A 26,895-nucleotide genomic window follows, 5' to 3' on the forward strand; every position below is an offset into this window, starting at 1 on the left:
AGGTCCTTCTAACTTGAGGGCCAGCCCTCTATCCATTGCGCCATCCAGCTGCCCAAAGCTTTTTATTTTCAAATGCATGGATCATTTTTCAACACTGACCCTTGCAAAACCTTGCATTCCAGATTCCCCTCCCACTTCCTTCCAGATGGCAAGTAATCCAATATATGTTAAACATGATAAAAATACATGTTAAATCCAATATATGTGTACATATTTATACAATTATCTTCCTGCACAAGAAAAAATCAGATCAAAAAAGAAAAATGCAAGCAAACCACAAAAAGAGTGAAAATGCTATGTTTTCATTCAGTTCAGTTCAGTCCTTTCTCTGGCTCTCTCCATAAGTCCATTGGAACTGGTCTGAATCATTTCATTGTTGAAGAGAGTGACGTCAAAATTGATTGTCGTATAGTCTTCTTGTTGCCATGTATAATGATCTGGTTCTGCTCATTTCGCTCAGCATCAGTTCATGGAAGTCTCTCCAGGCCTTTCTGAAATCATCCTATTGGTCATTTCTTACAGAACAATAATATTCCATAATATTCATATACCACAATTTATTCAGCCATTCCCCAGCTGATGGGCATCCACTCAGTTTCCGGTTCCTTGCCACTATAAAGAGGGCTGCCATAAACATTTTTGTACATACAGGTCCCTTTCCCTTGAATGGAGTATTTTGAGAGTCTCCCTAGATGGCTGCCTGAGCTCTCCTCCTCAGCCCAGCCCTCCTTACCCCTGCAAAGCCACTCTAACCCCGGGGGAAGATGGCCTTTTCCCACCCACCCCAGCTCCACTTGGACTCCTGGCAAAGTTGGTCACGACAGCTTGGCCCTTCTCACAGCCATTTGTAAGTGTGAGGCAAGGCTTCTGTCATCAGAAACTAGGCAGATTGCTCCTGCAGCACGAGATCCCGTTCATCCTAATTCTCCATGCCCTCAGCTCTTACCCACCCAGCTCTGCCTTAAGAGGAGAAAAAAGTACAGAAAAAGTTATCTGACTCTGGGATGGAGCCCCCGAACCACTGTGCAAGCTGCTTTAGAGAGGAACCGGGGAAGCCGGCCAGTTCCAAGGCTCAGTGCAGAGAAGGGGAGCAGACTACGGGGAAAGGCAATAATAACTGCAGAGAATGCTTCCAGCTCAGGTAGCCCAGGAAAGGGGGTGAAGTGACTCCCTGGCCAGCAGTAAACAGCTCCCACAGGGGTTCCCTTGGGGACCTAGAAAGCAGCAGTTCCTAGCCCCGAAAGGTGTCAGGGTCTAGCACCGGTAAAGCTTTTAGTTAAATTATATGGCAGAATCTCTAGTTAGAAGTCTAGTCCAAATCTCAAGGTCTGGGTCCTAGGCCCAGAAGGATTGCTTAAAACCCACTCATCTCTCCTCCAGAGGACAGCTCATGTTTTTGGGCATCTAAATGGCCTATAAGTGAGTGAGCTCCTCCATCTCTGGGGCTATTCTGTTCAAGCATTTAAAGGGAGAGGCAATGGACAGGAGAAATAGGGAGGACTTTCTGAAGTGGGGTTTTTAGCTGGGACCTAAAAGCCAGGGAGACAGAGGTCCAGGACAGAGGGGACAGTCAGTGAAAACGCCCTGAGTTGGGTGAGGGTCTCATTTGAGGAACAGAGCAAGGAGACAGGGGGTGGGATGGGGAGGCAGCGAGGTAGCACAGGGGTAGAGACTGGCTTCGTCACTTCCCTCTGTCTGCCTCAGTTTCCTCATCTGCAAAATGAGCTGGAGAAGGGAATGGCCGACCACTCCAGCATCTCTGCCCCAAAAAAACCCAAATGGGATCATGGAGAGCAGGACATGACTGAACAAGGAGGCCAGTGTAACTGGGAGCAGGAAATAAGAAAGCTGGACTATGAAGGGCTTGGACGGCCAAACAGAAAAGCTCATTTTCTACCAGGAAGAAGAAAACTGCTTCCTGTACACACTTAGCCCTTTATCAATGTCCTGTAAAGGTGGTCCATCTCACGACAGGACCAGCCCCACATTTCTCCCTGTCAAATGTTTGGTTTTCCCTCATTAACTTTCTCTTTTTAAAAAAAATTTTACAGCTTTTTATTTACAAAACATACATATGAGTAATTTTTCAACATTGACCCTTGCAAAACTTTTTGTTCCAAATTTTCCTCTGCTCCCCTACCTGGCAGGTAGTCCAATACATGTTAAATACTTCATTAAGAGTTGCTGCGTCTGCTCCTTTCTAGGTGTCGATGTGACTGCTCTGGACTTTCCAATGGTACAGGGGAAGCACAATGAGAAGCCAGGTAAGAGGGTCTGGGGAGCTGGGCCAAGTCAAATCCCTCAATGGTACAGGGACCCCGGACCCCCTTTGCTGGCTTCTCAATCATACCTTGGTTCCCTGTCAGTCTCTTGCAATCCCCAGCCTCCCAACACTGAGACTTCACGTGGGTTACCTGAAGGCCAGGCTGAACCCTCCAGGCCCTGAGTCTGGGGTGGGAAACGCTCTTGGCTCCCAGTACAAGTCCCCGGAAAAAACCAGTCTCTTGGGGGAGTCAAGGACCTCCACTCTCCACCTAAGAATGTCCGTAGGAGCAGAGGCTGTGGCAGGTGGCTGCTTGGACTCGCCTGGGGGCTGCAGGGTCAGGGAATCTCCTGCCTCGAGCTCGAGTAGCCCATAGTGATCCTGGCTCTCTCCTGCCCCGAGGCACAATGTAATGGGGCCAGTGTCTCCATGTGACTAAATCACCTGTGACTCATGAAAGAGGGGGAGAAATGTCTGACTTATAAATGTCACATTGGATTACGTGAAGAGTTGTGTAGGGCTGCTTCCCACTGTTAGCTTTTCTATTTATACCCAGGGCTCCCTGTCGAAATTTGGCCTGTCTGTGCAATGTTCAGATGCTCTCCATGAAAGCCCTTTACCTGTCTTCCAGCCACCCTGAGACCCCTGGGAGTTGGGGGGGGGGGGCTGGGCCTTTGCTTTTACAGCTGGATGTCGGCTGATCTATTTTTAGCCTCAACAGCCTTTTGGTCTCTCTGGAAGTCAGTCCTTTGGGACGGCGCCCTCGTGGAGCTGTGGAATCCGTTCTAAAAGGTGTCTCCCCTCCCCTCCTTGGACGGGACCCCAGGGGTTTGGGCTGAAGCTGTCCTATTTGAGGAAAAAAGGATGGTCCTTTGTCTCCTTCCGAGGAGAGCCGGTGACTCCTTTAGTTTGGGCACGAGCCCAGGCACCAGGAACCGAGATGCCCGACGGGCACCGAGTTGCCTTTTGATGATGAACAGCCCTGAGCTGGAGCCACTCCACCTGATCCTCATTGATCTGGGAAGCGTGCCCTGCTCTCTGGGCACGGATCCTGAAGCTTCCCAGGAACGGGCCGTCCACACAACCCGAGTTAGGGCCTTGTTTCAAGGACCAGCAAGCCCCATACCCGGCAGCCGCCATCTCTGCCAGGAAGCACTCAGGGCCGGGAAGGCACCCGGCTTCTCCCACTGTAAAATGACCCTGCTGGGGGCCAAGGAGCCGTCCTGACTAAAACTCGGCTGGGACCATCTGCACCTGGAAGCTGCCTCGTCCCCAGCACGGAGCAGATGTATCATTCGCGGTCCCCATGCCCAGGCTGGGACACAGGCCTGGGACACCAGCTGAATGATCCCAGCGAGCCTCTCAACTGCGTCTGTCTCAGTTTCCTCCTCGCCACAGGAGCTGGAAGTGGCCAACCAGACCGGCTCCTTTGCCAAGAAAACACCCGATGGAGTAGGAAGAGTCGGAAGCGCCTGAGCAGTAACTCGGAGATGAGCATCTCGGGGATGGGCAGCAAAATGGGGTTCTTGGGGCCAGAGTTTTGGGGGCGGGCCTGAAGGGAGGAGCGGGTTCCCCTCCGCCGCCGCTCTCACAGGTGTCCCGGCGGGGCCGGGCCCGGGGGCTGGGCCCGGCCACCTGCAGCCCTGCTTCCTTCCTTGCTCACCGGGCCTGAGCCCCTTCTTCAGTGCTGCAAGTCCCGCTTCTCAGCCTCTCTCTCCCGTCACCGTGGATGCGGGGAGTGGGAGGGGGCGCGGGGGGAATGGCCCATGAACCGAGTCCGGCCCCTTCCTCGTCGGTGACTGCGGTCCGTCCCTAGGCCCTTAAAATTAAGCTGGGGTAGGTGACCAAGCTCTCGCTGGGAGGCTGGACCACAGCGAGCCCCTCACAGAGCACCCCAGCCCGCCTCTGACACCGGCTGAGCTAGGACCTTTGTCTCCCGGGGGCCCCGGGGCGGTCCCGGATGGGGCAGAGGGAGTCCGAACGAAAGCGGCATCGGGCCGGGGGCGGATACTCCGGGGGGGGGACCGAATGGCCTGGCTTCTCTGTGATGGGGGAGGCGCCCAGGGCCCCAGCTTGGCAGGGAGGGGGGTCCCGCATCACCCCCGGCCGCGGGTTCGCTTCCCAGAGAGGGGACCTAGGACAGTCACACAGCCCCGCGCGGCAGGGGTCTCGGGACCCCGCCCCCTCCCCACTCGGGCTGCTCCCGCCGCCTCCCCGCGGGCCCCGAGGACCCCGCCTCTCGGGATGGGTCCCCCCTCTCCGCCGGGGGCGGGGCAGGACGGGGGCGGAGCTGGGGGCGGGGCGGGGTCTCGGCTGAGGCATGCGCCCTGCTCCCTCCCCCCCTGCCCTCCCGCTGGGAGAGGGGAGGCGGGCTGAGCCCGGGCGAGCCAGCTGGGGAGCGCGGCGCCGCTGCGGAGGGGCTGCCGGCTGCCGCCAGGCAGGGCACGGCACGGCGCGGGCAGCGGCGCGGGGAGAGGATGCCCCCGGCCGGGGGACGACCCCCGCGGCTGCGCTCGGGCCAGGGCAACCGCCGCCGCTGCGGGGGCCGGAGCAACGAGGCGTGGGGAGCCGACTCGGAGCCCCGGGCACGGAGCCGCAAGGTAAGCGCCCCGGGCCCGCGGGGGCGCGTGGGGGCTGGAGCCCTGGTCCAGGAGGGGACGCGGCGGCCCCCGAGAAGGGCAGGGCGGGAGCGAAGGGGGGCTCTGGGCGGAGTGGGCGGGAGCCCAGCTCCTCCTCCCCTTCTTCCTCCTCCCCCTCTTCTTCCTCCCCTTCTTCCTCCTCCCCTTCTCTCTTCCTGCTCCCCCTTTTCCTTCTCTTTTTCCTCCTTCCCCCTCTTCCTCCTCCCCTCTTCTTCTTTCCCTCCTTCCTGACCCTTTTTCCTCCTCCCCCTTCCCCTCTCTTCCTCCTCTCCTTCTTCCTTCTCTTCCCCGTCTTCCTCCTGTCCATCTCCTCCCCCTCCTATTTGTTCCCCCTTCTTCTCTCTTCCTCTCCCGTTTTCCTCTAGCTCTTCTCTCCCTCTTCCTCCTCTCCATCTCCCTCTCCCCTCCTTCTTTCCTTCTTCCTCCTCCTCCTCCTTTTCTTCCTCGCCGTCCTTTCTCTCCACCCCTCCATTCTTCCTCTGGTCCGCCCCCTCGAGTCCCGCTTCCCCTCCAAGACAGCCCACGGGCAGTCTCCTTGTTCATCTTCCGGGGGCTGGGCGGGAGGGAGATGGGGAGCTGACCCTGATCCTCCGCCCACCCGCAGGTTTGGGAAGCGGTGCTGGCTCCCTCCGCCACCGGCCCGAAATCTCCTTCTGCGGGCGGGCCAGGAGGTTTTGCCCCCTGGGAGCTTAGGATCCTCTAAACTGGTCCCTGTGAAAACTTTCTCCGGGGGCTCCATTGAAGCTGCAGGGAGCCCCCAGAATGGACAAGGGTCCCGGGACCCCCCCCCCCCCCCCCCGGGCATCTTGTTTGGCCGCAGCTCCTAGGGAAGAGAGCCCGGGGCCTCTTGCCTGGGTCTAACCCCCTCGGGGAGCCGCCGCCCCCTCGGGGCACCGAGCTCGGGAGCAGCGCCCTTGATGGAAGCCTTCCCGGGGGCGGCGCTAGCCCCGCCCTCCTGGGCACCCTGGCGTTCGCTTCGGGGGGAGGCGTCCCCAGAAGAGGTCTGGAAAAAAAGAGGGAGGGGGCGGCGGCCGCCTCCGGCGTGGGGCTGGGCTGAGGCAGACGGGACTGCAGGGACCCTGCAGCAGCCGGCCCGGCGGAAGGGCGTTCGTGGGGTTGCACCCTAGGGAGCTGATGGAGATCGGGGTGAAGGCGCGGGGATGGGAGGAGAAAAGGATGGGGCTGCCTTGTGTGGTCCAGAGGGTGGGAGAGGATCGCGCCATCCTGGTTGGGATTGGTCATCTCTGTAGGAGACTGATTCCTACGGGGAACTCTCCACCCACTACCCCCGCCCCCGCCCCGGCCCTTGACATTCCGTAGCAGAGGAGATAGAAGGCAGCCCTCTGAGAGCACCCCGGATCTGGGGGCCCCTGGAATACCATGGGGACCCTTCTAAAGTCAGCCCCCTTCCCGCCCCCTGCGCGTCCCCCTTTGTTGCTCTCCGCTCTGGCCCGTTGGACTCATTGAATTGACCTAAGAGATACTGGCCCCACCCCCGAGCTGAGAGTTAGTCTCCTTTCGGGGAAGCGGCTGAGGGATCCCTCTGGACCCGAACAAAGCCGGAGTTCCCTGGATTCACTTTGGGCCGGGAGGAGAGAAAGAGGTGGTCAGGTTTGGGTGGGGGTGGGGAGTGCCTGTGGAATACTGTCCCACGAGGATTTAGGCTGAATATTAAAATAATAATAATTTCCCCATCAGTAAAGGAATGTGAGACTCCCTGAAACCCTTTCGGAACCTTCCCGAGGAACCCTCTAGATTATACACATCGGTACCACTGAGGCCCGGAGAGGTTAAGGACTTGGGCACACAGTTGGTGAAAGCAGAATCCCCGGGCTAAACGAGCCGTCCTAGTGCGTTCTTTTGTTTGGTTTGGGGCTTTTTCCTAGAGCGTTTTAGCTAGAACGGGGCTGGGGTTGGGAAGAATAGTTTTGAGATGGCAACTGAGCTGGAATGCAGCAGACCTCTACACTGTTCTGTGATTGGATGATTTGTACCCAACTGTCTTAGCTTCGGGTCTATAGGCAATGTCTGCTCATTCAGTCAGAGGATCCTTCTAAGCCCTGGCTGATCTGGGGACCCAGAGCCCTCCAACCCTTCTAAGTCCCGGTGCGTCTGGGGATCCAGCAGTCCTTCAGCTCTTCTAAGCCCTGGTCATTCTGGGGACCCAGAGCCCTCCAACCTTTCTAAGTCCCCGTGGGTTTGGGGACCCAGCAGTTCTCCAGCTCTTCTAAGCCCTGGCCGGTCTGGGACCCAGAAGCCCTGTAGCCCTTCTAAGCCCTGGCCGGTTTGGGGACCCAGAAGCCCTCCAGCCCTTCTAAGCCCTGGCTAGTCTGGGGACCCAGAAGCCTCCCAACCCTCAAACCTCACACCTGAAATCCATGTGCAATTACACTTTCCCAAATTCGAGACTCCCAGCTTCTTGCAAGGATTCTCCACCATGTCCACCTTGGACAGGGTTAGTTAATACTTCCAATGCAGATTTTCATTGCCTTTTTTTCTTGTGCAATTTGGGGCAAGTCATTTGACTTGTCCATTTCTTCATCTGTTTAATGAGAGTAGGTTAGATTACTTTATTCTGGGCTTAATAGAGCTTAGTGGACCAGAAATTTTGAAAGGTAGCTCTTTAAGTTTCAACGGATCCCTGTGCTCTTGGGGTTATCAATCTTGGGGTTAGCCCTTTCTGATCTGGCATCATTTGGGGGGATTAGATTTTTTAAATAATAATAGGTTTTTATATTCCAAATACATACAAAGATAGTTTTCATTTTTCACCCTTGCAAAAAGCCTTGTATTCCAAAATTTTCTCCCTCCTCTTCCTTCCTACTTCCTCCCCTAGACAGCAAGTGATATCATTTTAGAGCTCACTAAAAAAAAGGGGGGGATTTGAAAGCCATAGATCCCTCAAGGGGGCAGTGGATAAAGCACCAGTCTTGAAGTCAGGAGGATCTGAATTCAAATTTAACTTCAGATACTTAACACTTCCTAGTTATGTGACCCTGGGCAAGTCATTTAACCCCAATTGCCCCAGCAAAAATAAATAAAGATTTTTTTTTAAAGGAAAAGACTCCCTCCTCCCCTTTCAGGCTTCAATGCAGGTTTCTTTTTTCTTTTTTTTTTTTTTCAAACTTTTTATTTTATTTTATTTTAATAGCCTTTTATTTACAGGTTATATGCATGGGTAACTTTACAGCATTAACAATTGCCAAACCTCTTGTTCCAATTTTTCACTCTTACCCCCCACCCCCTCCCCTAGATGGCAGGATGACCAGTAGATGTTAAATATATTAAAATATAAATTAGATACACAATAAGTATACATGACCAAAACGTTATTTTGCTGTACAAAAAGAATCAGACTCTGAAATATTGTACAATTAGCTTGTGAAGGAAATCAAAAATGCAGGTGGGCATAAATATAAGGATTGGGAATTCAATGTAATGGTTTTTAGTCATTTCCCAGAGTTCTTTCCCTGGGTGTAGCTGGTTCAGTTCATTACTGCTCCATCGGAAATGATTTGGTTGATCTCGTTGCTGAGGATGGCCAGGTCCATCAGAACTGGTCATCATGTAGTATTGTTGTTGAAGTATATAATGATCTCCTGGTCCTCAATGCAGGTTTCTCTAGATTTTCTGTCTGCTCAGGTCCTTTCCCATCCCCACTTTTCAGCTTGCTTCCCCCCCCCCTTTTTTTTTTGCACAGGACAATCTGGGTTAAACCATTTAGCTAAGGTCACCTGCCAGTATCTAGGGTCTGAGGTCAAATTTGAATGCTTGGTCCTTCTCCTTCTGGGGATATAAATATTACTATTGTTATTGAATGAATGAGTTTTGTGTCTTCCCCTGGGTTCTTGAGAGGATGAAACTGGAAGGTATTGAAGCTGAAAGTGCTTTGTAAGGGCTGCACCTTTCAGCTTGCTTTTGTGTCTTGAGGACAGGGCTGTCTTTCTGCTATTACTAGAGTTTAACACATTTTATTGTTGTTCTATAGTGCCTGGCTCTTCATGACCCCATTTGGGATTTTCTTGGCAAAGACACTGGAGAGGTTTGCCATTTCCTTCCCGTTTTACAGATGAGGAAACTGAGGCAGACAGGGTTAAGTTGAGTGACTTAAGGTAGGAAGTTTCTGAGGCTGGATTTGAACTTAGGACGGTGAGTCCTGATTCCAAGCCCACTGTGCCACCTAGCTTTCCCCTAGCACAGAGTAAATGCTGGCTGCTTATCCTTTGAAATTGAGCATTTTCTTCCATTGTAAATGTAGGTCACAAAATGCTGTTTCTGGAAGGGGATCCCTTAGGCTTCGGCAGACTGGCAAGGTGGTCCCCAAAAAGTTTAGGGACCCCCTCTAAGGGGTGGTAGGTGATCTCTAAGAATAAGGGAAAGTGATCCCTGTAGGAAAGCCCCGTCTTCTTTCCATAGGAGCTCTTAATAAGTGCTGGTGGAGGCTAGGTCAGGCTGTGGCTAATGAATTGGACCGAGTCCAGAATCCTGCTTCAGACTGCAAGCTTGGACAAGTAGTTCATCTTTTCCCATGAACTCCTCTGCAAAATAGATAACGGCATCCACCTCGAAGGGCTGTTCTGAGGATCAAAGGAGACTGTGTATGCAAAGCGCATTGCCAACCTTGAAAGGGGCATGGAAATAACATTATTGTTAGTGAATGAAGGAGTTTCTGTGTCTTCCCCCGGTTCCCGGGAGGATGAATCTGGAAGTCTTGAAGCTGCGAGTGCTTTGCGGACCGTTACTCTGTGGATGAGGTGAGGACTGGTCATCGTTAGCCTTCTCTGCCATGGAGGGAGTAGGAAGGAGGACTATGCTTAGGGGAGGTGGTGGCGGGTGGGCCAGACAGGCCGGGGGCTGCAGAGTCACTGGGGCCAGCGGCTGCTGAGGGACCACTAAGGGGCCACCCTTGGGATGTGTCTGGCTCCCCAGCACAGGCGAATCAGAGTCCTCCGGCTTTCCTGCTTCTTTGTCACTTTCTTAAAATGGGTCCAGCGACTCCCTGGCCAGGGGGACTCTGGGCAAAGAGGGAAACCTGTCCTCCCGGACTTCTCTCCCTCTCCGTCCGGCCCACCATGAAATCATTTGCCAAGGCAACCGCAGGCGATGATGAGCTGAAAGCTAGGTACAACAGCCTCCCACTGTTTTGAGTTCTATAAGCTGATAATTTTGTGCAGCCGTGAGTGATGTTATAAATATCCAAATGGCCCTTGGCAGAGAGAAGGTCCCCACCCCTGCACTCCTTACTTCCCCAGATTGACTCCTCTCTCCCACCCTCCTTATCAAAACTACCTACTTGTTTCCACCACATTCATTACCCAATATATAAGCGCTGAGCCTGCCCTTCTAACCCAGATGGAAAAAGAAATGCTGTGTATCAGGGGGAGCAGTTAAAAAAACAACTAAACACATCAATCCGGGTTAACTGCGTATGAATTATTCCAGTTCCATAGGCCTCCGATCCCAGTAAAAAGAGAGAGGTACTTTTTTTATTTTTTGGTCAAAACTTGGTCACTTGGCTTGGTTTTTGTGTTCTTTCCGTTTACATGGTTATAATCACTGTGGGTATTTTTTTACTATATATATATATATATATATATATATATATATATTGCCCTAATTCCCTCACCTTCCTCATTTTTCATCCATTACATTCCTGTACCACCTACAATGACAATTCATATACTATCTCTTCTTTGATTTGCTGGGGTTTTTTGGTAAGGCAATTAATTAATTCAATGACTTGCCCAGGGTCACACAGCTAAGAAGTGTTGAGTGTCTGAGGTCGGATCTGAATTTCTGCCTGCACAATGACGCCACTGATCTTCCTGACAGGAAGAATTTTAGGCCCTGTCCTCTTAACTTCCACTGGGTAATCATTGGGATTTGATCTGACCTCATGGGAGAGCTTCAGGAGACTATCGAAGGCTTAGCATAGAACCTGCCCCTAGTTGGAGCATAATAAATGCTTATTGACTGACTGAGGGATTGTGAGGAAGGTACTTGTGCTTGGAGAGGAGACTGTGCATTGGGAGGGAGGGAACTTGAGCAATGGGACAGATCCTTGAGAAGAAAGGACGCTGGGGATTGTCCCATTTGGCCTAGCCATCATTACAAGTCTAGATAATATGAGGAGAGAGAGAGAGAGAGAGAGAATGATAGACACACAGAGAGACAGGGAGACAATGACAGAGACAGGAGGGAAAAGAGGGAGAGAGAGACAGACAGACAGACAGAGACAGAGAGAAGAGGGACAGAAAGGAAGAAGGAGGGAGATACAGAGAGAAACACACAGAGAGGGAGAGAGAGAATAATAGAGAAAGACAAGAGAGAGAGAGAATGTGTGTCGGTGTATGCTTGTTTGTAGCTGAGGTGTCTGGGTAGATCCATGGGTGTCTGTGTGAGCCCCACCTCAAAGAGGGGGCTACTTCCTCCTTCTAAAGCCCTCCCCCTCCTCATCCCAGCTGTGACCGTCCTGAGTCTCCATCTGCTAGACAGGAAGTAAGGCCCCTGCACCCCCGGCCCCTGCTGCTGACTGCCCACTCTGGGTCCTTGGGCCCCTTCCTACAAGTGGCCGGCCCCTCAGTGGGCGGGGTGTGGCAGGCCTGGGCAGATGCCCCTTGGGAGCAGAGTGAGCCAGCCTCGGAGGGAGCTGGCATCAGAAGTGGGCTGGGCAGCAGCATGGTTGGATTTGCCCCAAGGGTAGCAGGGCGGGGTGAGAGACTGCCACACTCACCCCCCTCCCCCACTGTGACCGCCGCTGGCCGTGAGCGGGGCCACTCAGGTGGCCGAGGAGAGTGTTTTAAGCACTTAGGGAAGCGGTTCCGTACAAAAGCAGGAGACTGGGCTGCGAGCAGAGTGGGGAGAGCCACAGGCCGGGGGGCCGGGACGCTGCCACCCGGGGGCTGCATGGAGAGGAGCAGGGAGGGTCCAGCTGGCACCGAGAGGGACGCCTTGAGTCAGAAGCTGTGAGCCTGTGCAGGGTGGCAGGGGGTGAGCCTTGTGCGAGTGGGGAGGGTAAGGCTGGATGGGGAGGATCTGTCGGATGGGAAGGGGTCAGGGGCCAAGCAGCCATTGTAAGGGGCAGATTCAGAGGCTCCATGTTCACTGGGGACGGCCTGGGCCGGCAAGATTCAGGGCTGTGAGCTGCAGGTGGGCCCGGCTCTGGGGTCTCAAGCTGGCTGCAGAGGAGATTCTGAAGGAATCAAACTGCCTGCAGAGAGCAAGGCTGGGGGCTCTGTACCGAGAGAACAGGGTGGGCTTAAGGATGAGCGGGAAGGGCTGAGACAAGGGGGAAAATCGGGTGTTTCCAACTGGGCATAAGGGGCAGGGGATGAGAGGCCGGAGGTCTGTACAGGGCATAGGAGGCCCTGAGGCTTGGAGCTGTCTCCAGGGGTGTGGTGGGCAGTTTCGTGCTGAACCCCAAGGGGCGGGATTGGGGGTCCTGAGCTTGGTGCAAGGCAAATGGGTCAGAATTTGGGGGGGCATAGGAGACAGGGTTTGGGGCTTTGAGTTAAGTTGAAGAGGGTGGATTGGAAGTTTTAGAGGGGGCGTGAGGGGCAGGATTGGGAATTCTGAGCTTGGAGCAAGGGGGACAAGTCAAAGATTTGGAGCTAGGCAGAGGGGGGAGGATTAGGGGTTTCAAGCTGGGGCTCAGAGGGAACGGGTCAGAATTTGTACAGGGCAGAGGAGACACTGGGGGCTTTGAGCAGGGTCAGGGGGGACAGTTTGAAGGTCTCAGGAGGGGTTTGGAGGTTTCTGGGTTTATAGGTCATAGATCAGAAGCACAGAGGAGGGTAGCTCTGGTCCAGGGCTCCTGGAAAGTGCTCACCTTCTCTCCATCTCCCCAGGTCCCTTAGCCTGTGGTCCATGATGCCGGCGACCAGCCCTCCATAAGGGGCTCTGCTCTCTGCCCGGGGCCCTGGGGCTCCCCTGGAGGATGTCCGTGCTGCCCCCGGCCCTGCGTGCGTCCGTCCCCAGCCAGCTCCCTCGGGCCCCTGGCCCGGCCCCCGCCCTGCACCATGAAGGATGAGGAGGGGCTGCATAGGAACGCCGTGGCCTGGCTAGCGTGCGCCGGAGTCTCGCTGCTGGCCAATGCCTGGGGCATCCTGAGTGTCAGCGCCAAGCAGAAGAAATGGAAGCCCCTGGAGTTCCTCCTGTGCACGCTGGCCGGCACCCACATGCTCAACATCGCCATCCCCATCACCATGTACGCCGTGGTCCAGCTGCGGCGCCAGCACTCTGACTACGAGTGGAATGAGGGGCTCTGCAAAGTGTTCGTGTCCACTTTCTACACCCTCACCCTGGTCACTTGCTTCTCGGTCACTTCTCTGTCTTATCATCGCATGTGGATGGTCCGGTGGCCGGTCAATTACCGGTGAGTCTGGGCGCGGGCTGGGGCTGGTGTCTGGGGAGGGGGCAGGGCAGGCAGAGACCCCGGGGCCTCGTCCAGCTCGGAGGGAGCCCCACGATGTCCTCCTCCAGTGCCCTTCCCTGCTGTCTCTACATTAAGAGCCCTGCTACCTTAGAACTAGAAGGGACCTTTTCTCCACATGGCGTCTCATAGAAGGGGAAACTGAGGCACAGAACTGGGCAGGGACATCCGGGGCAGATTTCTCTTGACTTGCAGTGGGGGCTCCTTTCAATCCCACGTGCAGGGATGGGCGCCAGTGCACAGGTGAGGTGGAGTAGGGAGAGTTCAGCAATATTAATGGCCAACCCTGGCCCCAGAGAGTCAGGAGGACCTCAGGGGCCGTCTGGCACAGCCCACCCCTTTTACAGATGAGGCAACTGAGGTGGAGTAATGGGCCCACAGTTACAGAGGCGGTGAGCAGCAAAAGCTGCTTCCATTTGTCGGTGAAATGCATCTCTCTCTACTGCATAGATGGGCCTGCGGATGCAGTTAGTTTTACTGACAGCTTTTTCTCCTTTTCTTTCAATCTTTGTTCAAGGCTTCCTTGAAGGTGAAGAAGGGAGATCATTGGTCCAAAGGGAGGGAAATAGACAGACAGACAGACAGATGAGAGAAAGAGAGAGAGACAGAGAGAGAGACAGAGACAGAGACACAGAGACAGAGACACAGAGAGAGAGAGAGATGAACAGCTAGGATAGATAGATAGCTGGATAGAAGGATGGATAGAGAAAGATAAATAAGCAGATAGACAGATATACAGACCTACAGACATACAAGGTAAATAGATAGGCAGACAGATAGATGGATAGATATATGGATGAATGGATGGAAGAATGGATAGACAGACAGATAAAAAGTGAGATGGAGAGATAGACAGGCATATTGACAGATAGACAAGGTAAATAGGTTCCTTCAGAACCTAAATTGAAGCTCCTGTGAACAAACTGCAAGGGCCAAGAGGCGAGGTATAGTTTGTCTGTCTCAACCTGTCCACCCCAAACCTTAGTCTTTTGTGATAATTAAAATTCCTCCTCCATATTGGGAGATAAAGACAGAACGAAAAATACTGCGGTCTTGGGCTGATTTTTTTGGCTTGGCCCATTGTACCCATTTCTGACTCAGCTACACTATTAAGGCCCTAGCCCTGGGAGAAAGTAGAGTTTTCCCAGGCCTCTGTAGGCCTCTGACCTATTTCCTCCTCTGCTTCCTGAGTCAGGATTGGAAGAAAGGAAGGAAGGAAGGAAGGAAGGAAGGAAGGAAGGAAGGAAGGAAGGAAGGAAGGAAGGAAGGAAGGAAGGAAGGAAGGAAGGAGGGAAGAAGAAAGAAAAGAAGGGAGGGAGGGAGGGTAGGAAGGAAGGAAGGAGAGAGGAAGGAAGGAAGGGAGAGAGGGAGGGGAGATAGATAAGATGAGAGAGGGTGGGCTGTGGGAAGGAGGCTCCAGCTTATTCACAGATCACTGGGGGTCCTGCTGCTATACCTGAAAAGGCCAAGGGGTCCCCGAGCAGGATGAGGAAGTGCATAGCCATCCCAGCGGGGGGCCCACCCCCCAGACTGCCAGGCTGGTCCCCAGGCAGAGAGCAGCCAGGGCTGGGTTGTCTGTCTTCCTGACTAAAAGCAGAGCCGGCTCATGCTGGGGGCAGAGAGCTGCTCTCTGGGCCTGGAGAAGGCGAGGAGGCTGGCGATGGTGGCCATGGTCCTTGGCCGGGCCCCCCTTTCTTGCCCCCTTTGCTGGGCTGCCTGCAGCTTAAGCTCCGGAAGCGGCCGAGCTTCTTGAGGAGTGTCTGCTCTCACCTCCCGACTTCTGTCCCTGCTGCCTTCACTGGGCACCTGCGGCACATCCCAAAAGAAGGGAGCTTAAATCTCACCTAACCATGAGATGTCTGAGGCTCTTAACCCTCTCACTCTCACTAACCGCCCGTAATGAGCCCGTTAAGGTAACAAGCCTGGCCAGGGGGCCATTTCTGCTGGTGGGGGACATCAGCATATATGGGGAGAGCTCTGACCTACATAGGGAGCATCTGCACCGTGTGGTGCAGATCCTTGAGAAGCGCTGAGCGCTGGGGAGTCAGAGGTCCTGGATTCAAATCTTGCCTTTGTCACTTTGGGCAAGTCCCAGTCTCAGCTTTAGCATTCTTCTCCATAAAGGAGAGGTCCCTGCCTGACTGAGCGCAAGGATCCAAGGCAGATATCAGGAGGGTCTTTCTGGGACTTCTGTGTCTGCCTGCTCTTTCCTAGCTCCATAGGGAACCCTGGAGGCAGAGAGGACACAGACCCTCCCACCCCCGGCCTCAAAAGGAGACAGGGAGGGAGAGGGGCCCGGCCTTCCCTCCTCGGGGTTTGAGAGGACAGGAGCCAACCTCGTGCTCCGTATTTTGATGAGAGAATAAAATCGATTTGAAACAGCCAGTCACTGTTGGAAGGCTTAAGGAACTTGGGGAGATCTTCTGACACAGGAGTTAATGCAGGGGAGCTTTCCTTCTGGGCCTAGAGCAGGGCTGGGGTGGGGAAAGGAGGGAGATGCTGGCTTCTTGGGGTCCTGGGTCTTTGTCTTTCAAACCAAGGAGAGCACAGATATTTTACTCTTCCTCAAGAAAGAAGAGGTTGGCCGAGGGTGATCCTGGCCATATGTAATGCCAGGGGTGGAAGAGGGGGCATCAGGACATGTTAGACCAGGCTTATCGGACCAGGAGACCTCGGTTCTCATCCTGGAACTTCCTGGCTACAGGCCCAGGGCACACCCTTTATCTCCAAGGACCTCCTCTCCAAAAAGGGGATAAGCATTCTCCTACCTCTTATTTCACATGATTGGGAGGAGGGAATTTTATAAACATTAACCCCCCTATAAACAAGATCTCATTCCTGCACTAATATTCTTTTAAAAGTTTTTATTCTTTAATAACATTTTCCCCAATTACATGTAAAGGCAGGTTTTTTAACATTTATTTTGAGTTCCAGATTGTTTTCCCTCCCTCCCTTCTTTCCCCTCTTCTTGAATCCCCCTGAGAACGTGGCTAGGGTGGACATGGCCATGAAGGAATTACAGAGGCCTGGGGTCATTGGCAGGGCTCGTCCAACTTCCCCCGTTTGACAGAGGAGGACACTGGGGTCCAGGAAGAAGTCCCAGAAAGACACCCCCCCCCCAGATATCTGCCTTGGGAAGGGAGATTCCAGGATCCTTGCGTTCGGTCTGGCAGGGACTTCTCCTTTATGGAGGAGAATACTAAAGCTGAGACTGGGACTTGCCCAAAGTGACAAAGGCGAGATTTGAATCCAGGACCTCTGACTCCCCAGCGCTCAGCGCTTCCCAAGGATCAGAAGTTTTTAATGTGGTTTTGGTGTCTTAGACGTGGGGCCTGGGGCTGAAGACTCAGGACTGGGTGGGGTGGGAGGGGGCGTGGGCCGTCCCTTGGGTGGGGGTCTGTGCCCTGGCCCCCCGAGACCCCGCATGTGAGCGGCTGCCCCTCTCCCCCCAGGCTGAGCAACACCAAGAAGCAGGCGGTGCACACGGTGATGGGCATCTGGATGGTGTCCTTCATCCTGTCCACCCTCCCCGCCGTGGGCTGGCACGACACCACGGAGCGCTTCTATGCCCACGACTGCCGCTTCATCGTCACGGAGATCGGGCTGGGCTTTGGGGTCTGCTTCCTGCTGCTCATCGGCGGCAGCGTGGCCATGGGCGTGGTCTGCACCGCCATCACCCTTTTCCAGACCCTCTCCCTGCAGGCCGGCCACAACCTGGACCGCAACAAGTTCAACGTGCCCACCATCGTGGTGGAGGACGCCCAGGGCAAGCGCCGCTCCTCCATTGACGGCTCGGAGCCCCTCAAGACGTCCCTGCAGATCACCTACCTGGTGGCCGGGATCGTCTTCCTCTACGACTGCCTCATGGGCTTCCCCGTGCTGGTGAGCGGGGGCCGAGGGTGGGCCCGAGGCGGGGAAGGCCCAAGCGTGCTTGGTTCCCTAGCTTGGGCTTTACACCAGGCAGCCACGCCGGGTGACTGCCCGTCGGCCCGACTCAGAACCACACACGGGATGAAACTGGGCACCCCAGAGTGCTTGGGGAAGTGCAGGAGGCTTGGGGGGCCCGCGGGTGTCAGCTGAAATACAGGGTCACCATGTTTTGAAAGGGAAGGGGCTCATGGACAGCAACTTCATTGGTCCTGTGATAGCAGTAATAACTCACATTTATGAGCATAGAAGTTTAAAAGTTAGCAAGGACCCTGGGAGCCACCTAGTGCAGGCCTGAATTTTAGAGACGTGGAAACGGAGGCCCCCAGGGTTAAGTGGTTCAAGGTGGGAAGGGGTTGGGGCTGACCCCCAATGGCCTCCAAGCTCCCTCCTGGCATGTCCTGGGCCTCCCCAGCGGCCAGAGGAAGATGAGGGGCCTACAGCCCAAGGAGCCAAAGCCAGGTGTGTGAAGGATTCCCGGAGAAAAAAGGACGTCTGAGTTTTATTTTAAAAGAGAGGAAAGCAGATTCCTGTTGAAGGTGACACAATTAAAATGACCCAACTCGTCACTAATGGCCTCAGTTGGGATTCTTCTTCAGAAAAGGGAAAGGGATGAGGCAACAGAGCTCCCCCGGCTTCAGAAGGGGACAGTGTGCCCTTCCCCTCCCACGCCCGGCCGGTCAAGGAGCCAGTGGGCTCACTGCCCTGGGCCGAAAGGGCCTGGGTCACGGTGGCGAGGATAAGAAGCAGTGTTTCAGGAGATGGCCTCTGTCTGTCTGTTCTCCCAGGGCCTCCATCAGCCTGGCAGCCCAGCCCAGCCCATGACCCCCGCACTGACAGCAGGGAAGCGCTGGGGCAGGTCTGGGTGAGCTGGTTTTGGCTCCTGTCATCTTGGATTAATCAGTGGCACAAATGGCTCCAGGAAAAGTAAATCACACACACCAAACAGTCCGTAACTTAGATTTGGAGTTAGAAAAGGTCTAGAAAAGACTCAGGAGCCATCCGGTCCAACCCTTCATTTTCTAGAAGTGGAAACTGAAAGAGATTAAGTGACTTAGTGGGTCACATGGGGTTAAAAGAGACCTGTAGGCTATTTGGTTGGGTCCCCTCATTTTTGTGTCATGTTCCCCTAGGGCACTCCCCCTTCTTGTTTAAATGCAAAAAATAAAATATAGAGGACTACAAAGGAAACCAGCGATATTGAAATACAAGTCTCAAAACAGCAAAAACCTAAATTCAGTGGTCCGCTGAAATCTATCAACGGGCCCACTGGGGATCCATGAACACCAGGTGAAGAACCCTTCACTTAGATTGGCTCTCCAAGCTCTCCCCTTGAGGAGATAGGAAGGTCAACTGGACGCTTTCTTCCACATCTTCTCCTTGTCATTTTTAGAGTGGGGGATGTCCTGAGGGTCCCCTCCTGGGGACTGGAGGCCCATTTGGAAGCTATCCAAAATATCCCATTTGGGACAGAGCTTTCCCAAAGCAGTGGTTCGGCATCCCCAGCCCCCTCCATGTCCACTGTCGGTCCCCTCTCAGCCTAGGGTTCTGGGCTGGCTGATAAATGGAAACAAACCCAATCTCTGCCCTTGGAGAACTAGGGCTGACCTTTTCTATTAGAGTGGAATTTTCTTGAGGATAAGGGTTCTTTCATTCTCTGTATTTGCTTCTCAGCCCTTAGTGCCTGGCCCATAGTGTTCAGTCGTTATTTCCAATACCATATTGTGCCCTTCTGTCCTCTTATTATCTACCACAGTTTATCCAAGCTCATAGCCCAGCACTAAATTTAAGTTTATAGATTTTAAAAAGTAGGATCCACCTTTTGTTATAAAAGATGGCTCTCTGGAAGGAAAGAAGCATTTATTAAGCACCTACTATGTACAAAGCACTGTGCTAAATGTTTTATAAATTATCTCATTTAATTCTTTTTTTTTAATTTTTCTTTTTTTTAAATTAAAGCTTTTTATTTTTCAAAACATATCCATGGACAATTCTTCAACATTAGCTCTTGTAAAACCTTGTGTTCCAATTTTCCCTCCCTTCCCCCACACCCTTCCTCAGATGGCAAGTAGTCCAATATATGTTAAATATCTCTTATGATAATCCTGAGAGGTAGATACTGTTATTTTATTTTGTAGCTAAAAAAACTGAAGCAAACAAGATAAAGTGATTTTACAGCATCTTTAGAGCTAGTAAATGTCTTGAGGCTGGATTTGAACTCAGGACTTCTTGACTCTAGGGTCCAGTGCTTTATCCACTGGGCAACATAGCTGCCTCTTAAGGAAGGAAAAGGAAAAAGGGATATAGGAAGAAATCTAGATAACATAAAAATAAAAGATATTAGTAACTTTTTATTTTAAAAAAAGGTAAAGACCTTTGGCAGTCAAAATTTGGCCAACTGATAGCTGTGGATCAGTAACTGGGAGATGATGTGTTTTAGAGAAAGCAGAGAGCTGGGAATTTTAGTTCCCTTTAGGAAACCTTGGTTTCCTCATCACTAAGAAGCGGCTAATGCTGCTTGCTGCTCAGAGTTGTTGTGAGAGAATGGACATAGTAGGAAGACGATCAGGCACTGATTTCAGAAACTCCACAGGATCTGCTCATCTTATATGGGTATTTCTTCTACCAGTGCAGATCACTGCCCCTCCAACCCTTGCCCATCTTGCAGATTCTCGTTCCATGTCTTCCCCATAGGTTGACCGTAGGACCCTTCCCTACCCAAGCATCTCGGGACTTTTTTTTGTTTTCTCTTGCTATCACAAGGGTGCTATAGACATCCATCAGTTGAACTGTGATTTTCCCTTTGTGGTCAGGTCATCTTCTTTTCCATCATAGGTTTCTTGGAAACTATCCTTCATACTGGTTTCCCTTTATGAAACCCTTCTTGTTCTCCTGTTGCAACCTGCTCACGTTCATTAATCAATCAGTCAATTTACAAGCATCTCACAAGCACACTTGCCATGAGCCGCCACCATGTGCTAGGTGCAGGGGAGCTAAAGAAAATCAAAGAGTTTGTGCCCTCAAGGAGCTTTTATTCTAATGTCAGCAACTCATGTCAATACACAGGACCGTACAAGTTACCTACAGACAGTCACCCAATCAACAAGTATTTATGAGGGGTCTGCTTTGTACCAGAACTGTGGCTATAAATTATAAAAATGAAATAACCCCTACTCTGAAGGAATTTCCATGTTCATACTGTCTTTATGACAGTACTCATAAAGAACAAATAAAAGCAGAGAGAATACAAGTTGGGAGCACTAGGTGATTCAGTGGATAGAACGCCAACTCTGGAATCAGGAAGATTCAAAACCAGCCTCCGATATGTACTAGTTGTATGACCCTGAACAAGTCACTTTACCCTATTTATTCCCATTTCCTCATCTGTAAAATGAGCTGGAGAAGGAAATGCCCAACGACTCCAAGAACTCTGCCAAATGAGTTCACAAAGCAACAGACATGACTGAAAGACTGAACAATGGCACAAGAAAGTTAAGTAGAAGGTAGTTAAGAAGGGGGACCCTATCAATTGACAAAGTCCATTCCAGGCAGAGGGGGAGTGCACGGCTTTCCATTGCAAAGCAATGGAGGTAGAAGATAGAACTCCATGTCCTTTTCTGTGTGGCTAATCAAATCAGTTTTGAGCTTGGAAGGCTCTACCACAGGTTGGGCACAAATATGAACATTTGAAGTGGAGATTTCTCTAAATTTGTGCATCTTGTGTTTCTTTTGCATGGTAGAAGGTAGTCAGAGAAGGAAAGGCTCAAGTATCTGGTAAGGAAGACCAGAAAAGGCCTCCTGCAGAAGGCAGATCTTGAGCTGAGTCTGGAAAAAAGTCAGAGTTTCTGTCCCCTAGATAAGAAAGGGGGGTCCATTCCAGGCACTGCGGACAACCCATGCCTAGGGAGGGAAAAGGGAGACAGAATCTTCACGCATCTCTCCATTGCCCTCTGGGTAATTATCACTTTTAACTCTTGAGAAGTTATGATATTCTATGACTCAGGGACACGAAGCCAAATGGGTAGAACACTGGCATTAGAAAAATGGAGCGTTGTTTCATCCCATGAAGTTTGGGGTCAGGAAGAGAACTTTGCAGATGCCCGAGGCGATCCATCTGGACACTGTTGGCATTTAGAAGCAGCCCAAGTGAAGTTCCTGAGTGTCCGGGCTTCCTAGGGTAAACGTCACGTATGCTTGTGGATGGCCATAACTCAGTGGCCAGATGTCCATTCGTACCCAGCCCAGTTCTGTTGGCTCCACATCAAGTGATACACATGAAGAATTAGGGAAAATTCAGTAACAATGGAAGCTTCATGAGAAATTGTGTTTCCATGGTTGGATCCCACTCTCCATGATTCCCATTGGAAGTTTTCTTGGCAAAGACACTAGGGTGGTTGGCCATTTCCTTCTCCAGCTCATTATATGGATGGGGAAATTGGGGCAAGTGGGGTAAAGTGACTTACCTAAACTTGTCAGTGTCTGAAACTGGATTTGAACTCAGGAAGATGAGTCTTCCTGACTCCATGCCCAACATTCCGTGCACTCTGGGCTTGGGTACCTTTTCCCCAAAATCTCCAAGCAGGTCACTCTTGTGATCTTATTTTATATAGGGAAGAAGGGGAAGGGGACAAGGTTATTAAGCACCTACTATATGGCAGACACTACGTGAAGTATTTTATGAATGTTATTTAATAGGGAAGGACAGGAATGGTCATTTCTGGGATTTTTTAGATGAGCTGCAGCTGGGTCGTTCAATGGATAAGAGTGCTGGTCCTGAAATCAGGAAGAGCAGCAACGTTCATAACTGGCCTCAGATACTTGTTACTCTGGGCAACTCTATTTGCCTGGTTCCTCATTTGTAAAATGAACCGAGAAAGAAATGGCAAACCACTGTAGGATCTTCATGGAGAAAAGCCTAAGTGGGATCACAAAGAGTTGGAGGTGACTAAAAAATGACTCAACTCAACTCAACTTTTTAAAATGGAAAAATGGCCCCAGAGCATTCAAAAGATCCTTTTGGGATCACACAGTGACATGGGACTTTCATGAGTGAAAGACTCAAATCCCTGTCTCTGATCTGAGCTCCTTTTGTAGATTTCTTGGGACAAAGGGAAGAGATCAACCAACAAATATAGATTAAACTACTACTGTATACCAACCATGGTGTTAGGGACTGATCAGTCAGTCAATAAACATTTATTAAGTCCCTTTTGTTTGCCTACCACTGAGATTGGTGCTGGAAATACAAAAAAAAGTAAAAAATAGTCCCTGCCCTCGAGGAGCTTACAATTTAATGGAGGAGACAACATAAAAACATCTGTAGACAGACAAGCCATAGGTGGAATATTTTGTATAAGCATTGGAAATCTAAAGTCAAAAATAAATGTACAAAATATTTTATGTTTTTAAATATCCAAAAATATTTTGTCTTATTTTTGAAATGTGTGAAAATTTTTTTATCTATTTTTGGAAATGAAAAAATGTCTTTTCAAAATATACAAATTTACATTTCTTTTTAACTATTCAAAATATTTTGTATATATTTTTAAATATAGCTAGGAAGTATTGAGTATCTGAGGTCAAATTTGAACTCTGGTCCTCCTGAGTTCAGGGCTGGTGCTCTATCCACTCACTGCACCACCTAGTGGCCTGAAAAATATCTTTTTAAAATATACAAAAATTATATTTATTTTTAAATGTACAAAATATTCTGTATATGTTTTTAAATATACAAAAATATTTAGTCTATTGTTGAAATGTAGGATAAATATTTTGAATATCTTTGGAATATATGAAAACTTTTTTCTATTTAGAAAAATAGAGAAATATAATCAAAAAATCCTTACCCTCATACCTCATACCATTCACTCCAGCAAAGATGCCATCCTCTCCTTTGCTGGGAGTGCTAGCACTTCAGCGACCCATTCAGTCCTAGTGGAGAAGGTGGTAGCAGATTGTATTTTGAAGGGAACTGGGACTCTCAGGGGCAGAGGAGAAGAGGGAGGGGGGTCCTCTGGCCTCTGCAGACTTGGAGGCAAGAGACGGGACTTCATGGTAAGAAACCGTGTCTGAGTCATCAAAGAGTTCTCAAAACATAATGTGCAGCAAAGGCCAGACAGGTGGCTTGGAGCCAGGATGGGAAGGGCCTGACCTGGAGAACAGAGGAGCATGGAGTTCTTTCCCAGAGGCGCTTGGGAGCCCCTAGAGTTTCTCGAGCAGAGCAGTGACCCCTCAGTCGGTGCTTTCGTGGGATGGCTTGAAAGTGCCTCCATGTCTCGCACAGGTGGTGAGCTTCACCAGCCTCAAGTCGGACACTTCCTACACCTGGATGGCTCTGTGCATGCTCTGGTGCTCAGTGGTGCAGTCCCTCCTGCTCCCCCTCTTCCTGTGGGCCTGTGACCGCTATCGGGCCGACATCAAGGCCGTCTGGGAGAAGTGTGTGGCCCTCATGTCCAATGATGAAACAGATGAAGGTGAGCGCTGGGGCTCCGGGGGCCAGGGTGGTCAGTACGGGGGTCGGAAGTCGCTTGCTCAAGGCTACAGATAGTAAGTGTCAGGTAGGAGCTGACCCATGCCCTCTGAGTCCAGGACCTCTGCCAGAATCCCTCCAGCCCAAAGACACTGAGCAGAAATGTCTCCCCTTCCACATTTTGGTCCCCTAGAAGTCTGCGACTGATGACCACTGGTTGGAGGTTCTAGGCTCCTGGGCAGGTACAAGGTGCATGAAACAGCCACAGATTCTTTGTGCAATTATCCAGGCTTCCCTTTGATTACCAGAGGAAGCCTTTCACTTTTGATGGCCAATAGGAGGAAAACTTATTTCTTTACGTATCCCTCTATCCCCCTTCCCCCCGACTCTCTGTTCCTGAGCTCAGCCAGGGAATGGGATTCTGGTTAATGAAATCTTCTGGTCAGTGGAGGGTTACCCTAGTGACTAGACACAACTCACCCATTCTAACCTAACTTAGAGAGATGTAGAAATGCCTTCATAGCCTACTCCCTGTCTGATGATTCAGAAGGCAATCTTAAGCCTAAATTAAATGCGCTAGTTATTGGAGCATTCGGCTCAGGAAAGAAATCCATTCACTCAGCAGACGTTCCCTCAGCCAGTATTTATCAAGGTTCACTTTGTGCTAAATACTGGAGATCCAGAAACAAAAATAAAATATCCTTTGCCTTCAGGGGGCTTACATTCTGTTGAAGGGAAGCAACCACACAAATAAATAAATACAAATGGTGAACCCAGGGCCTCTCTTGCCAGTTCTGGTCATGGTCCCTGGGCTCTCTTCCAGACTCTAAAATGTATGATTCCATGAGGGGATCCCAGCTTCCCAGTCTCCATTCCCCTGTAAACCCAAGACTTGTGTCCTATTCCTCTACAGCCTGAGGAGGTCTCTTCAGTTGAGGCTCTCCCCTGTTCCGATGTAAAAGGCCCTTCCTAGTTTGGGGAAAGGGGGCAGCCAAGTATGACCTTCAAGAACCCCAGGGTCACCCTCCCCCTCTAAGGCCTCTGGCTCAGCTCTTAGCCTCTGCCCCTCATAGAGACCAGCCTGGATGGGGGCCTCCACACAGACCTGATGTATGAGCGCCCCTTTGAGTACGGCTACAGGGGTGACTTCCTTGCCCTGGACCACATTGCCAAGTATGACTTCTCTGCCTTGGAGAGGGGGATCCCTCAGCTTTACCCACTGCAGCCCATCCAGGAGGACAAGATGCAGTATCTTCAGGTAAGAGGGGGAAAGAAGGAAGAAAGGGAGGGACCCCCACTGCCCACGTCCCCCAGGGGGCTACCTCTTCTCTCTGAGAACCAAAAGATATTCTCCAAAGTTATTTCCATATCCATTTCATTTTCCAAGAAAACAGAGAGGTAACATCCTTCCCTAGAATTGGAAACATGTGAGACCCTATAAGTTCTCTCCAATTACACAGCTTATTCTTCATTTCTAGTCCTAGCTGATTCTATTTTCCTCTAGACCAGATGATCTTAACTTGGAGTCCTTGAATTTGGTTGTTTAAAAAATTTTTTTTTGATTATTATTTCCATGTAATAGGTTTCCTTCATAATCCTATGTTTTATTTTATGCATTTAAAAACATATTCAAGAAGGTATCAAGGGTGCAAAAAAGGGGGTTTGGTAAAAAAAATAATATTTTATAATCTATTACCAAGACTAAGTAAGTCTTTTATTTATAAATATTATCTCACTTGATTTTAGCACCTAGAAGTGGTACCTTTATTATCCCCTATTACAGTGAAAAAAACCCAAGAGTCCCTTCCCAATACAAATTATTGCTGAATTTGAATGGTTTTCCCTCAGGATATTATCCATTACCATTGGTTGCATTAAAAAAAAAATTAAGAACTTCTATGATGGATGGATAAGGGTAGGGAGGGAAAAAGGGAGGAAAAAGAAGGAAGAATCTATATAAAATGATAAATAATTAGAAAGAATAAATAAGAATAATGAATTTTCCAAAAAAACAAATAATAAAGAGGTATAAAAAATAATTTTTTGGAAAATAAAAAAGTAAAAAGGGTAAAAGGATAAATGGGTTGGGTAAATGATAAAATGAAAAAAAAAAGAAAAAACAAACAATTAGGAAAAAAAAAATTAATAATAAATTAAATAAAGGGAAACTAAAAAAAAAATAAATTAAAACATTAAAAATTAAAAAATAAAATAAATGAAAAAAAAAAAAAGAAAATAAAAAAAAAAAAAAGAAAAAAAAAAAAAAAAGAAAGAAAAAAAAGAAAAAAGGGAAAGAAAAAAAAAAAAAAAAAAACAAACCAACCAAAAAAAAACCCCCCCCCCCCCCCCTTTCCCCTCCCCCCCCACCAACCCCTTTCCCAAGCCCCACCAAAACTTCCCCCCCTTCCCCCCCCTACCCCCCCCCACCCAAACCCTCCACCCCCCCCCCCCCCCCAAACCCCCACCCCCTTCCAAATCCCCACCCAACCCCCCTCCAAACCCTTCCCCCCCCCCCCCAAAAATTTAAAAACCCGCACCAAAAAATGGACCTTTAACCCAAACCCCCCCCCCTCCCCCCCCCCCCCCCCCTCCCCCCCCCAACCCCCTTTAAAAAACCCACCCCCCCCCCAAACAAACCCCCCCCCCCCACCCCCCCTTTTCCCTTAAAACCCCCCCCTTCCTTTTTCCCCCCCCCCCCCCCACCCCCCCCCCCCCCCACCCCCAAAACACCCCAAAAAAACCCCAAAAAACCCCCCCCAAACCCCCAAAACAATATCTCCCTCCACCTGGGGACTCACCAACCACCGGGGTTTCCCTAAAACACTCCCCAACCCCCCCCCCCCTTTCCAAAACCCCAAAGGGGGAAGCGGGGGTTCCCCCTTGAGGCCGGCGGGGGCATGGGCTGGTAAAAACCAAGTTCTTCCCCCCCCCCCCCCAGCCCGGGCACGTGGCCCGGGAGGCGGGGCCAGGGGCCCGGGGCGGGCCCCCCAGTCCCTGACTCTGCCCAGAGAAGAGAACGGGGGATAGGATTTTGGGGAAAAAACAAAGGGGCCCCCTTCCCCTTTCCTTCCTCCTTTTTGCTCCTTCCATTTCCTTTTGCTTTCCCCCCCTCCTTCCCTATCTTTCCATTTTCCCTTGGGAAATTTTAAAAACCCCCACCCCAAAC

The 26,895-nt window shown here is 51.0% G+C and overlaps 1 protein-coding gene across 1 annotated transcript; it reads left to right on the top strand.

Moving 5' to 3' along the window:
- Positions 1-4,561: 4,561 nt before the first annotated feature.
- Positions 4,562-25,281, top strand: GPR153 (G protein-coupled receptor 153). The gene is made up of 5 exons (XM_031963729.1): positions 4,562-4,863; positions 12,750-13,276; positions 16,786-17,215; positions 23,544-23,733; positions 24,803-25,281. The coding sequence occupies exons 2-5, from the start codon at positions 12,921-12,923 to the stop codon at positions 25,129-25,131; spliced, it is 1,305 nt and encodes a 434-aa protein (XP_031819589.1). The 5' UTR covers positions 4,562-4,863; positions 12,750-12,920; the 3' UTR covers positions 25,132-25,281.
- Positions 25,282-26,895: the final 1,614 nt, after the last annotated feature.

The sequence above is a fragment of the Sarcophilus harrisii genome, chromosome 3 (assembly GCF_902635505.1).
Source record: "Sarcophilus harrisii chromosome 3, mSarHar1.11, whole genome shotgun sequence".
In the NCBI taxonomy this organism is placed as follows: domain Eukaryota; kingdom Metazoa; phylum Chordata; class Mammalia; order Dasyuromorphia; family Dasyuridae; genus Sarcophilus; species Sarcophilus harrisii.

Coding starts and splice junctions, on each gene's coding strand:
- GPR153 (XM_031963729.1), top strand. CDS start 12,921: ATGAAGGATGAGGAGGGGCTGCATAGGAACGCCGTGGCCTGGCTAGCG. Junction 13,277..16,785: donor CGGTGGCCGGTCAATTACCG/GTGAGTCTGGGC, acceptor CTCTCCCCCCAG/GCTGAGCAACACCAAGAAGC. Junction 23,734..24,802: donor CAATGATGAAACAGATGAAG/GTGAGCGCTGGG, acceptor TGCCCCTCATAG/AGACCAGCCTGGATGGGGGC.